General features: G+C 50.9%; 1 protein-coding gene across 6 annotated transcripts in view; it reads left to right on the top strand.

Moving 5' to 3' along the window:
• Positions 1–13,238, top strand: part of ACOT9 (acyl-CoA thioesterase 9) — a 139,177-nt gene that overhangs the window by 106,456 nt on the left and 19,483 nt on the right. For all 6 annotated transcript variants that reach the window (XM_029603406.1, XM_029603405.1, XM_029603404.1 and 3 more), the window contains one exon: positions 7,376–7,487. In XM_029603406.1, coding sequence (XP_029459266.1) covers positions 7,376–7,487 — 112 coding nt within the window. The remainder of the gene's footprint in view (positions 1–7,375; positions 7,488–13,238) is intronic.

Here is a 13,238-nt window from a genome sequence, read left to right as displayed (position 1 = left end):
ACTCTCGATTAAGTAGCAGTGCCTGAAAAGTTTTTATTCTCCGCCTCCATCTGCTGGTAGGGATGTAAAACCCACTTGTCTGGACTGATCTGTGGTATTCCAGGAATGAAAATTAGCAGGTAAGAACCAGTTTTATTTTAAGTAAGGAAATGCTCCTTGAATATTTCTGTAAACACTGATTGTTATGGTGACATGTTGGTTCTCACAGGACAAGCAGGATGGTAGTCCTCACATATGGGTGACATCACAGGATGGAGCCCAATCACGGAACACTTCTGTCAAAGTTTCCAGAGCTTTGACTGGCTCCTACTGGGCATGCCCAGCATAGCACTAACCCTGCAGCCAGCAGGGGTCCCCCTTCAGTCTTCTTTTTTCTTCGCAGCAGTAGCCACGCAGCTAAGGAGCTCTGCAGAGATTCCTGACAGGAATTTTCCTTACGGAATTACTAAAATTTAATTTACCCCACAGGGGTCCCTCCTTCAACTTTTTCAAGCCGTGGTACTCCGGTAAGTTTTTTACCCGTTTTCCGTCGATTACTGTCTAGTTTAGCCTTCGCGGCCTACTGGCCGTCGACCATACCGCAGCTCAATTTTTTCATGGCCATGGCGTCGGGGTTCCGCTGATGCCCGGACTGTAATCGCACCATGTCCATCACAGACCCTCACAAAGTCTGTGTAATGTGGATGTGAGCAGGATGTCCTAACCTGCACCAAATGTGCCCTAATGACACCAAAAGGTCGCAAGGCCAGAATGGAGAAGATGGAGCTCCGTGCTCAAACCCCGACGTCGTCTATGATATCGACGTCGTCAGAATCAACTTTGCGCCAGTATCGACCTCTGGCCGGTGACCGTCCGGCATCGACGACTTCTTGGCCTTTAATACCCTCTACTCCCCCTCAGGACCGTGGGGATCGTAGAGATAAACATTGCCACCGGCATTGAAAGTCTCGGACCATCGAGGAAGCGAAATCATTGACCTCGCCATCGTCCGAGCCGCCGTCAAAGAAACCCCATCCAGAAAAGGCACCGACCTTTTCGGCGACTGGGTCACTGAGGCAACCCTCACCCAACAGGGTATTGGGAGCCACGACTCTGCCTTTAACGGTTGTTCCTCTGCCTATGCCTCTGCCTCCTTCTTCTGTTCCGGAGCCGGGGCTGCTTGCTCCAGGTCTCTGAGAAGAACTGGACTGGATGGTTCAGGAGGCCATCGACAAGGCGATGCATCGACTCCAAGTTCTTCCGGCACCGACACCGGTACCGATTGCGGAACCGACCACCGACCCGATTCCAGCAGCGTTGGAACTGCTGCTCTTGAGGATGGAAGCGCTCATGGCTGCTTTTTCACTGATGGAGCCTGGGTCACTGATGGCTCCGGTGCCCTCCCCGTTTACTTTGTCATCGGGAGGAGAAACACCGTTCCGCATCCCTCCATCGGGAGTTCTGTCGATGCCTCAGCCATAGATGCCGATACGTCCGGTGCCACCGATCCATCCATCAGTGCTGATACGTCCGTCGGTGCCACCGAGCCATCCATCGATGCCCTCGATGCCTTCATCGGTGCCTCCAGTTATTCCTTCGATCCTTCAGAGCCTTGACCAGGAACCTTCAGGGATCCCACCACCCCGTCCTTCTCTAATCCCTAGAGGAGCAGGTGCTGATCCCTATGATACCTGGACTGATGATTCTTCACCAGACACCGATGATTTGTCTTCACCACCTTCACCTACTGAAAGCAGAAAGCGTTCTCCTCCAGAGGACCTTTCCTTCATAAATTTTGTGATGTCTGAATTGGTCTGAATTGGTTCCCTTCCAATTGAGATGTCTGAATTGGTTCCCTTCCAATTACAGACGGAACAGGATGATAGGCATCAAATGATGGAGTTGCTACAATTCCTGGATGCACCCAAGGAAATAACCTCCATCCCTATCCACCAGGTTCATCTGGATCTCCTCAAAAAGAACTGGGAACATCCTGGCTCTGTTGCTCCAGTCAACAGGAAAGCTGACACCACCTATCTCGTACAATCAGCTCCAGGCTTTCACAAACCTCAATTGGATCACCAATCTGTGTAATTAAACCGCTATCTGATGGGAGGAGCAATCAGATAGGAGTTAGTAATCTGTTCAGTTCAGAGTTAACAGTCTGCTGAGGAGATAGCAATCTGTAATATTTAGGAGAGTTGTGGGTGGATCCTTGGACCAGTGGCAGATGACCATGCCCCCGGGGAAGACGACGAGAGGGACCACTGGTCAAGCTCAGAGTATGGAGACAGATACACACTAGTTATTTTATTAGACAGTATACTGAACCACCAGAGGTGGTAGTAGTGAGCTGGAATGCCCGGCTGGGCTGCAGTCCCTCAGAAGCTGGAACAGCGATCCCTGGAGGCTGAGCTGTAGAGAAACTGAAATATAGTGAGTAGGCAGGGTAAGCAGAGTACATGTACCGAACCTGATGGTAACACTCACACAAAGTCTCATAGAAGCCCAGGAGCTGGAAAGTATAGGCCCTCGAGGAGTAAGTACCGGTTCGACTGCAAACTATAAAGTAAGAGAGAGAGCGAGGCCCCCGAGGAGCGGGTACCCCTGGTTAGTCCGAGGAGGCAGAGTAGTTTGGAAAGTCGAAGTGAGTCCGTTGTCATTCCTTGCTAACTCGATGTGTTAGCAAATTCTAAGACCTTAAATATCAGTCGCGGGTGACGTCATCTTCGGGGGATGTCCCCGAGGTTTTGCGCCATTGCTGGTACTTCAGTTGGGGCCGCGCCGCGCACGCTCCCCTAGGCCTCCAAGAAACATGGCGGTTCACAGCGTGGAGCCGGTCTGGGAACGCCGGAGGACCTCGGCAGAGGAACGCCACAGCAGCCAATCTTCCCGCGGGTGAAGAGGGAGGCGCCAAAGAGGTGAGGAGGGTGGAGAGAGGCGTCTGGAACCGATGGACACAACAATCTGTGGTTGTAGAATCTGCCCAGAAAAGAGCAAGGAGATCAAAACCTCACACCTCCTTTCCCCTATGCAAGGAACAGAAATTTCTAGATGCCATTGGTTGCCGTGTCTTCCAGGGATCAATGCTCATCTCCAGAATTGCCTCTTATCAGCTCTATATGACCCAATATAATAGGGTCTTATTTAAGCAGATACAAGACTTGACAGACTCCCTGCCTCAGCAATTTCAAGATCAACTCCAAACCGTAGTAAACAAGGGTTTTGAGGCAGGCAAGCATGAGATCAGATCATCTTACGATATCTTTGACACTGCTACCAGGATATCTGCAGCTGCTATCTCGGCAAGACGATGGGCCTGGCTCAAGTCTTCCGACCTTCGCCCCGAAGTACAAGATAGATTATCTGACCTGCCTTGTGTAGGAGATAATCTGTTTGGCGAGCAGATTCAATGAACGGTGGCGGAACTCAAGGACCATCATGAGACCCTAAGACAGCTCTCTCTGATGCCTTCTGAGTAATCTTCAAAACAGCCCTTCCGTAAGGACTCTAAGAAGTCATTCTTCCGCCCGAAGAAATCCTACCCGCCACCAGCTAGAACCCGTTCTACGAGACCGTTTCAAAAAACCCAGTCTCGTCAGACATGAAAACAAAAACCACAAGCAGCTCCTCAACCAGGTCCTGCTTCATAGAGAGCAGCAGCCAGCTTCCATTGCCCCACATACCAGTGGGAGATCGATTGTGCCGTTTCAACATCAGGTGGCACTTGTTCACCTCAGACCAGTGGGTCCTGGCGATAATTGCTCAGGTTTATCATCTGAACTTTCCATTCCACCGGACTCCCCACCTCTACCGACGTGGAGAACATCCGATCATTCCATCCTTCTGGAACAGGAGGTCTCCCTCCTCCTCCAGTCCAAGGCAATAGAACCAGTACCCTACTCTCAGCACGGCCTAGGGTTCTATTCCCGGTACTTTCTAATCTCCAAAAAATCGGGGGGGTGTTCGTCCAATTCTGGACCCACGTGCCCTAAACAAGTACCTCCAGCGAGAGAAGTTCAAAATGGTAACCTTGGGCTCTCTTCTTCCTCTTCTACTGGCTCTGCTCTCTAGACCTCCATGAGGCATACCCTCATATAGCGATAATTCCATCCCATCACAAATACCTGAGGTTTCTAGTAGGCCCTCAAGCACTATCAGTACCGAGTGCTTCCATTCGGCCTCACATCTGCACCACGAGTCTTCACAAAATGCCTCGTCATAGTTGCAGCCTTCCTCAGGACTCAAGGTGTTCACGTCTACCCCTATCTAGACGATTGGTTAATCAGGGCTCCCACTCAGCAAGCTGCTCCGTCGTCCCTACATCTTACCTTACACACTCTAATTTCGGTCGGATTTCTCGTCAACTACGACAAATCCTACTTAGTCCCATCTCAAACCTTATCGTTCATTGGGGCAGACTTGGACACCTTGCAGGCAAAGGCTTTTCTGCCTTGACAGCGAGCTCTCACTCTCGAGTCTCTTGCACACCAGCTGCAGTCTCAGCACTGTACGACTGCACACCATTTTCTCTTCCTCCTGGGACACATGGCGTCCTCAGTTCAGGTCATCCCAATGGCCCGCTTGGCCATGAGAGTCATGCAGTGGACTCTAAGGTCACAATGGACTCAATCCATTCAGCCCCTGTTGACCATTGTCCACGTAACCAACTCACTCCGTCAGTCTCTCGCCTGGTGGAGAAATCAGGTCAATCTCCTCCAAGGCCTGCCCTTCCAGACTCCAGACCCTCAAATAATTCTTACCACTGATGCTTCCAACTTCGGCTGGGGAGCCCACGTGGCCGATCTGCAGACGCAAGGATCTTGGTCTCCAGAGGAAGCCAAACACCAAATACATTTCCTGGAGCTTTGAGCAATCAGATATGCTCTCAGGATATTTCAGGATCGCCCCTCCAATCAAGTCATCCTGATCCAGACGGACAACCAGGTGGCCATGTGGTACATCAACAAACAGGGAGGGACGGGCTCCTACCTTCTGTATCAGGAAGCTGCACAGATATGGGCGGAGGCCCTCTCCCACTCGATGTACCTCAGGGCCACCTACTTGCCGGGAGTGGACAATGTGTTGGCAGACAAGCTGAGTCGCACTTTTCAACCGCACGAGTGGTCTCTCAACCCCTCAATAGCAAACTCGATCTTCCAACAATGGGGTTATCCTCAAATAGACCTCTTTGCGTCATCTCAAAATCACAAAGTAGACAACTTCTGCTCTCTTACTCGCAGCCAACACTATCAGCCAAGAGATGCGTTCTCCCTCTCATGGACAACCGGTCTCCTATATGCATTCCCTCCACTTCCACTTCTCTCGAAGACTCTTATGAAGTTACGTCAGGAAAAGGGAACCATGATCCTGATAGCACCTCACTGGCCACGCTAAGTGTGGTTTCCAATACTTCAGGATCTCACCATTCGCATGCACATTCCCTTGGGAAAGGACCCGCTTCTAATCACTCAAAACGGCATGTGCCTACACCACCCCAATCTTCAAGCCTTGTCCCTGATGGCATGGATGTTGAAAGGTTAATTCTTCAACCACTTAACCTTTCTGAACCAGTTTCCCATGTCCTGATTGCTTCATGGAAGCCTTCCACGAGAAAATCTTATTCTTACAAATAGACCAGGTTTACGTCATGGTGCTCTTCTCAGTCCCTTGACCCCTTTACCTGTCCAATCACAAAGTTTCTGGACTATCTCTGGACGTGTCAGAGTCAGGTCTAAAATCTTCCTCCATCAGGATGCATGTCAATGCGGTAGCCCCCTTCCTTAAAGGTGTCGGGGATGTTCCCATATCAGTACAACCCTTTGTAACACGTTTTTTGAAGGGTTTGCTTCACCTCAAGCCTCCTCTGTGTCCTCCGGCCCCTTCTTGGGACCTCAACCTAGTTTTGGGTCGGCTCATGAAACCACCATTCGAGCCTCTTCAATCCTGTGACCTTCAAAATCTCACATGGAAAGTGATTTTCCTTTTGGCAATCACTTCCGCTCGCAGAGTTAGTGAATTACAGGCTCTAGTTACCTATCCGCCTTACACTAAACTTCTGAAGGACTGGGCAGTACTCCACACTCACCCTAAATTCTTGCCTAAGGTAGTTTCGGAGTCTCATCTCAATCAATCCATTATACTACCTACCTTTTTTCCCAGGCCCCATGCCAATCCAGGAGAGCAGGCTCTGTCTGCATACCCTTGACTGCAAATGGGCCCTAGCATTCCACCTAGACCATACAGCTGCCCACAGGAAAAGCACTCAATTGTTTGTCTCTTTCCATCCTATCAAATTGGGGCAGCCTGTGGGTAAACAGACTCTCTCCTCCTGGTTGGCGGACTGCATATCCTTTTGCTATCAGCAAGCAGGCATTCCACTTCAAGACCGTGTTAAAGCACACTCTGTGAGGGCCATGGTAACTTCAGTAGCGCTCCTATGCTCTGTGCCGCTTCCTGATATTTATAGAGCTGCTACCTGGAGTTCTCTCCATACCTTTACAGCTCATTATTGCTTAGACAAAGCCGGGAAGCCAAGATTCCATCTTCGGCCAGTCTGTCTTGCACAACCTATTTACAATGTGACGTACCAACACCCTTTGCCTGCCCGGTGGGGTTCAGGATGCCCTCGGCCAAATTTCATCCCAGGCCTAGAGCCTTGCACGCTTGAGTACATTTGGTGCATACTCGGACATCCTCAGCTCAGTACTCACCCATATGTGAGGACTACCATCCTGCTTGTCCTGTGAGAAAACAAATGTTGCTTACCTGTAACAGGTGTTCTCACAGGACAGCAGCATGTTAGTCCTCATGAACCCGCCCGCTACCCCGCGGTGTTGGGTTTGTAATGTTTTCTTATTTTATTTTCGGCTCTACCTGTAGCTTTTTAACAAGACTGAAGGGGGACCCCTGCTGGCTGCAGGGTTAGTGCCATGCTGGACATGCCCAGTAGGGGCCAGTCAAAGTTCTGGAAACTTTGACAGAAGTGTTCTGTGATTGGGCTCCATCCTGTGATGTCACCCACATGTGAGGACTAACATCCTGCTGTCCTGTGAGAACACCTGTTACAGGTAAGCAACATTTGCTTACTGTTATCTTGTACAGGGCATGACTATGGGTTTATGCAGTAGATGACTAGCTCTAGAATCCTAGATTCAACTTCCTAGAAAAATTATTTCAGGTTTACAATCTTCTAGTTCATAGTAGATACTTGCTCACCTCACAGCTGAAAAACAACCTGATAAAATTGACCTCCTCTGCTCAGGACAGGACTGATGCTCATGGGAAGAGCTGTTTGGGTTTTGGAAGTCCAGGCGTTGGCGTGAACAGTAGGATCAGTGTGCTGTGTTAAATATGCATATTCTTAAAATTTGTTTTTCACTGCAATTTTCTTTAGTAAACAAAACGAGAAGAGTGGATTTCAGCACTGCGTCCTTGCTGAAAATGGCTCCCACAACAGAGGAAAGGACCGTTGTACATGATATGTTTCTTAACACATTAGATACGAGGCAAGTGGCACCAAGACAGACAGCTTGCAATTGGGGGTAGGGTAATCAGCTGTTCCAGTAGCTTGCTTGCTAGCACACAGCTAGGACCCTATGTGAGTCGTGGGATGAACTTCAGATAGATGTGGCTGAGTAGCAGATAAGCTGGGTAAAATTGCGGGAAACAACTGATCAGCGAGGGAAAACAGCTGATTAGTAAGGCTTTACTGAAACTGATTTTGCAGAAATTGCAACGTCAGCAATAGTAGGTCACTGCCACAGTTTAAATAGGGAAACAGGCATAGATTTGGGGGGGCAGTATCTCCAAATGTTCCAGGAGCTAGTGCTGAATTGGGCCTCCTCTGTTCCCCCCCTATCAATATTACCTCCCTATTTCTTGCTGCCCCCCCAAGAACTAAGCAGGCAAACTATGCCAATTTAGGATTAGTTTTATGATATGGGACAGCTTGGTTTGGAAGTGACTTTGGATCTCACTTACCCTCCAGACTTAGATGACCCTGAGCAATCTAAACTGCTCACTTGGACAACTTGGTGAGACTTGCTATAGGCACTTTGCTGTGATTGATGAGGATTGTGGCGGGAAATGAGAGAGTACTGGGCCTGCCATAAAGTTGAACAAGGCTGTTTTAAGACCACTGTGCTTTGTTCTATGGCAGGAATGGTCCCATACACCCCTGCTTCTCACTGTCCTCCTCTGGGAGTAGGAAATAGATTTGGGGTCAAGCAGCAGTAAGAGGCATGGGAGTAGAGACTACTTGCTCCTCCCAGCTGATTAAAGGTAAAGGTTCCACTGCATTGGTACTGGAGTTTGGGGGGATCGTAATGTCATGCCTCAAATAAAGTTCCCTGTATATACCCGGATCAGTCCAGACAGTGGGTTGAGCCTCCTGTCCAGCAGATGGAGACAGAGAAAAACTGAAAGGGTATCCTATATCAGTACAGAGCCCACCCTGCATACCTTCAGTATTTCTCTGTCTCCAGCAGATGCAGGCAGCTGAACCTGCAGTTCCCTGTCTTTTTCAATTTGTTTCTCCCTGTGAGGTTTTCTTCTCATATTTTTGCAGGATCAAGCAAGTATTACCTATAATTTTATAAATTAAAAAAAAAATTAATTACACAAAGTTTTTGTCAGAATTCAAAACTTCTGCTCTAAGGGAGACAGCACTGTCTCCTCACTCTTATGGGATCCTAGGGGGGCATGCCCCTTGATTATTCAGCCTAGGATTCCCTTTCTGGTGACCTGCTTGTCTGTTTGGGGCGATACTGGTGGTCCAGTCACTCCCCCTCTTTGGCTGCTCTGACCCTTTGACGCTCAATACCTCTGGTCTTTTCGCAGGGAAGCTTAATTCCCCTGCAATTGTAAAAAAAAAAAAGAAACAAATCGGAAGGAAAGACAAGCTTAATTTCTCCCTGCTCTGAGTACAGGGGAGGCAGTGTTGCAGGGTTCATTTGCCTGCTCCCGCATGCTATTGCAGCCCAGCTCAGCTGATTCCCTTTTCCGCGGCAGCTCGTACCTTTTATCATGCCGCATTCTGCTTGCTGCCTAGCCTGTGGGGAGCCTGCTTTGTGGCTCTCCTGCAATGGGCTGTGCTCAGAGTGCCTGCCGGGCGGTGAGGGTCCCTCCGTGGTGGCGGCGAGGTTGGCGGCCTGGGGTCGGGCTTCTAAGCGCGTCTAGGCCGTTCCCTTCACGAAAAACCATAGGAACGGCGGTCCTTTTGGGGGCAGCTTTAACATTGGATTCAGGGCTGGAGGACAGAGGAGAGCCCGATTTAACCATTTCACCTCTGGATTTAAGCCCCAAACAATCCCTGGAGGGTGTTCCTGACCCTACCCCCTTAACCCCTCCTCCCCCCTTACCCGGGAAATCCAGGCCTCGTTTTTTGACTGAATTTGTGCTTTTAATGCACAAATCCTATCTGGCCAGCCTGCAGGAAGAGGATGATCCCTCGGGTGCCTGCTCCACAGCCTCCTATTGCTCCGGATGGGTAGGGCTCCATCAGGGTCAGAGTCGTACCGGGGGTCCGGACTCTGACTTGTTGCTCCCAAGTCCTCCACTCGAGGGTGACTATCCACGGGTGCTCCGATTGTTCCAAAGGGAAGAGCTGGAGCCGCTGGGAATTGAAGTTCCACCTGAGGATTCCACTAGTGCCTCTATGCCAGCCATGGACCCGGTCCTGGCTGGACTTAGGGCTCCTCCACTTACGTTCCCGTTCCATCCCATGCTTATGCAACTGCTCCTCCGGGAATGGGAGTCTCCCGAAGCGGGTCTCCAAGTGGGTAGGGCTATGGACAAGCTCTGTCCCCTCCCTGATCAATGCCTAGAGATGCTTAAAGTTCCCAAGGTGGACGCTTCAGTCTTTGCAGTCACCAAACACACCACCGTCCCGGTGGTGGGGGCCATGGGGTTGAAAGATATTCAAGACCACAAACTGGAGCTGTATCTCAAGTGCATCTTTGAAGTCTTGGCCTTAGGAGTCCAGGCAACAGTCTGCAGCAATCTCATGCAGCGGGCAAGTCTCAGGTGGGTTCAACAATTGCTCAGCACCCAGGACCTCCCATCTGCAGAGGCAGAGCAGGCAGAACGGCTGGAGGCGGCTGTGGCATATGGGACTGATGCCCTCTATGATTTTCTCCGGGTGCAGGCCAGGGCTATGGTTTCAGCGGTGTCGGCCAGACATCTTCTCTGGCTGCGCAATTGGTCGGCAGATCCCTCCTCCAAGTTGCAGTTGGGCACGCTTCCCTTCAAAGTTGCTTTTTGGTGAGGACCTTGAACAGCTTATTAAATCCCTGGGAGAGAACAAGATTCAAAAGCTGCCGGAGGAGCCCCCCGAAGCAGTCTTAAGTCCTTTTTTCCTTCACGTTCTTGTTTTAGAGGTCAGCACCGGTATAACACTAGAGCACAGGGATCCTTCCAAAGAGGTACCTCCTCCAAATCCCAATCCTGGTCTCATTCCTTTTGTGGTAGACGTCCCTTCCGGGATTGTAACCCACAACACTTGGCTGCAAAGTCCTCTTCCCAATGAAATACGGCCGGCCCATTCCTCCGTTCCCAACTTAGGTGGACGTCTGTCCCTGTTTTTCGAGGAATGGGTCAAAATTACATCAGATCAGTGGGTCCTCGAGGTGATAGAGAAAGGTTATGCATTAGAATTTGCTCGGAACCTTCCAGACCTCTACATAATCCCTCCCTGCGGAAGTCTGAAGTGTCCAGCGGTCTTCCAGACTCTTATCAGGTTGCAAGAGCTCGGAGCCATAGTCCCAGTCCTGGTGGAGGAACAAGGATCCGGCCAGTTTTCCATCTACTTAGTCGTCCCCAAAAAGGACGGCTCCTTCCGTCCAATCTTGGATCTCAAGAGAGTCAACCGGGCCCTCAGGGTTCCCCATTTCCGAATGGAGACCCTGAGGACGGTGATTGCGGCGGTTCGCTCAGGCGAATATCTGGCCTCTCGACTTAACGGAGGCTTACCTGCACATCCCGATACGCCATGACAATCTGGGGCAACACTTTCAGTTTCAGGCGCTCCCGATCGGTCTCACCACCGCGCCACACACTTTTACCACGGTCATGGTGGTGGCGGCAGCCCTCTGCCAGGACGGAGTTCTCGTCCATCCTTATCTGGACGATTAGCTCATTCGAGTCAAGTCGGAGACTCTCTGCAGGTCAGCGGTCGACAGAGTCTTGGCTTTCCTCACCTCCCTTGGGTGGATAGTCAACTTCTCCAAGAGCAATCTCCAGCCCTCCCAGGTCCTGGAATTCCTGAGAGCGCGCTTCAACACCCGGGTTGGCAAAGTGTTGCTGCCTGATGCTTGGGCACTCAAACTCATGAATCAAGTGCGCAATTTTCTCTTCCTCTCGCTACCCACGGCCTGGGACTACCTTCAGGTCCTGGGTTCTATGGCTTCCACTATCAATCTGGTTCCTTGGGCTTTTGCGCATATGCGTCCAGTACAGAAAGCTTTGCTGTCCCGCTGGAAGCCGGTGTCGGAGCAGTTTCGGACACCCCTACCACTCTCCAACTCTACCATCGCCAGCATGCAATGGTGGTTCTCACTCGCTCACCTCCTGAAGGGGATGCCCCTACAGACTCCTCAGTTGATCACTGTTACGACGGACGCCAGCCTCTCCGGCTGGGGAGCGGTGTGTCGAACTCAGTCTACGCAGGGATACTGGTCCCCAGTTCAATCCCACTGGCACATCAATCGCCTGGAGGCCCGATCGGTCCGTCTGGCACTTGAGGTCTTTCTTCCCCTGATCCGTCGCAAGGCGGTGCAGGTTCTCTCGGACAATGCCACCATGGTAGCCTATATCAATCGGCAGGAGGGCACCAGAAATCGCCTGGAGGCTCTGGAAGCCAGTAAGCTGTTCACCTGGGTGGAGCGTCACCTGGATCGTTTGGCAGCTTCCCTCATTGTGGGGAAGGAGAATGTTCAAGCTGATTTCCTCAGTCGTCAGTGTCTCACCCCCGGAGAGTGGGAGTTGTCCGGAGCGATGGGTCCGCAGGTGGGGACTTCCCCATTTAGATCTGATGGCTACTCTGAACAATGTAAAAGCTCCCAGATTCTTCAGCCACAGAAGGGAGCACTGCTCGGAAGTGGTGGAAGCCCAGGTTCTTCCCTGGCCTCATGACTTTCTCCTGTACGTGTTCCCCCCCTTGGCCTCTGGTGGGAAAAGTACTCAGAATAGAACTTCATTGGGGGTCTGTCATTCTCATAGCACCAGATTGGCTCCGAAGACCGTGGTATGTGAATCTGGTGAACCTCACGACAGATGGTCCTCTTCGCTTCGGTCAACTTCCACACCTGCTCCGTCAGGGTCCAGTATTTTTCGATCAGGCGGATCGCTTTTGTCTAGCGGCCTGGCTTTTCAGCGGCGGCAACTAAGAAAGAAGGGATATGAGGAAGAAGTTATATCCACTCTGTTGCGGGCCCATAAGGCTTCTACTTCTCTCGCTTATGTCCGGGTTTGGAGAGTTTTTTAGAATGTGTGTGCTGAGTCCGGAGTGCTGGCACACAAAGCTCCGATATCCCAAGTCCTCTCTTTTCTCCAGAATGGCCTTTCCAAGGGTTAGTCTTTCAGCTCCTTGTGGGTACAGGTTTCCGCTCTCGGGTCCCTCTTAGGCAGTATCGATTGTTACGCAGTGGCGGTTCATCCGGTTGTCGTTTGATTCCTCAAGGGGGCCAAGCATTTGAATCCGCATGTCCAGGTTACTTGCCCCTTGTGGAGCCTTAACTTGGTGCTTCGGGTTCTTTGCGAGGCGCCCTTCGAACCCCTCCGGTGGGCTCCGCTCAAGGATCTGACTCTTAAGCCGTTTTCCTCGTCTATTTGTTCCGCCAGGAGGGTGTCTGAGCTCCAAGCGTTGTCTTGTAGGGAACCCTTCCTCCGTTTTTCTGATTCAGGGGTCTCCCTTAAGACAGTACCTTCCTTCTTGCCAAAGATTGTCTTCCTTTCACGTCAGTCAGTCGGTGGAACTCCCGGCCTTTTCTTCTGAGGACATTGCGAACATGCCTGGTGGTAACCTGCGTCGTCTTGATGTAAAACGACTACTACAGCGATGTTTACAGGTTACAAACAAGGTTCAGGTCTCTGATCATTTCTTTGTCTTATGGAATGGCCCAAATAAGGGAAACAAGGCTTCTAAGGCTGCGATTGCTCACTGGCTAAAGGAGGTGATTACATTGGCATATATCTGTCAGGGCCAGCCGGTTCCGGAGGGCTTGAAGGCCCACTCTTTGCGGTCACACACTACTTCTTGG

Source organism: Rhinatrema bivittatum, chromosome 5 (assembly GCF_901001135.1).
Source record: "Rhinatrema bivittatum chromosome 5, aRhiBiv1.1, whole genome shotgun sequence".
NCBI lineage: Eukaryota > Metazoa > Chordata > Amphibia > Gymnophiona > Rhinatrematidae > Rhinatrema > Rhinatrema bivittatum.
Note: the sequence above shows the minus strand (reverse complement) of the source record. Positions and strands in the feature narration are given on the sequence as shown.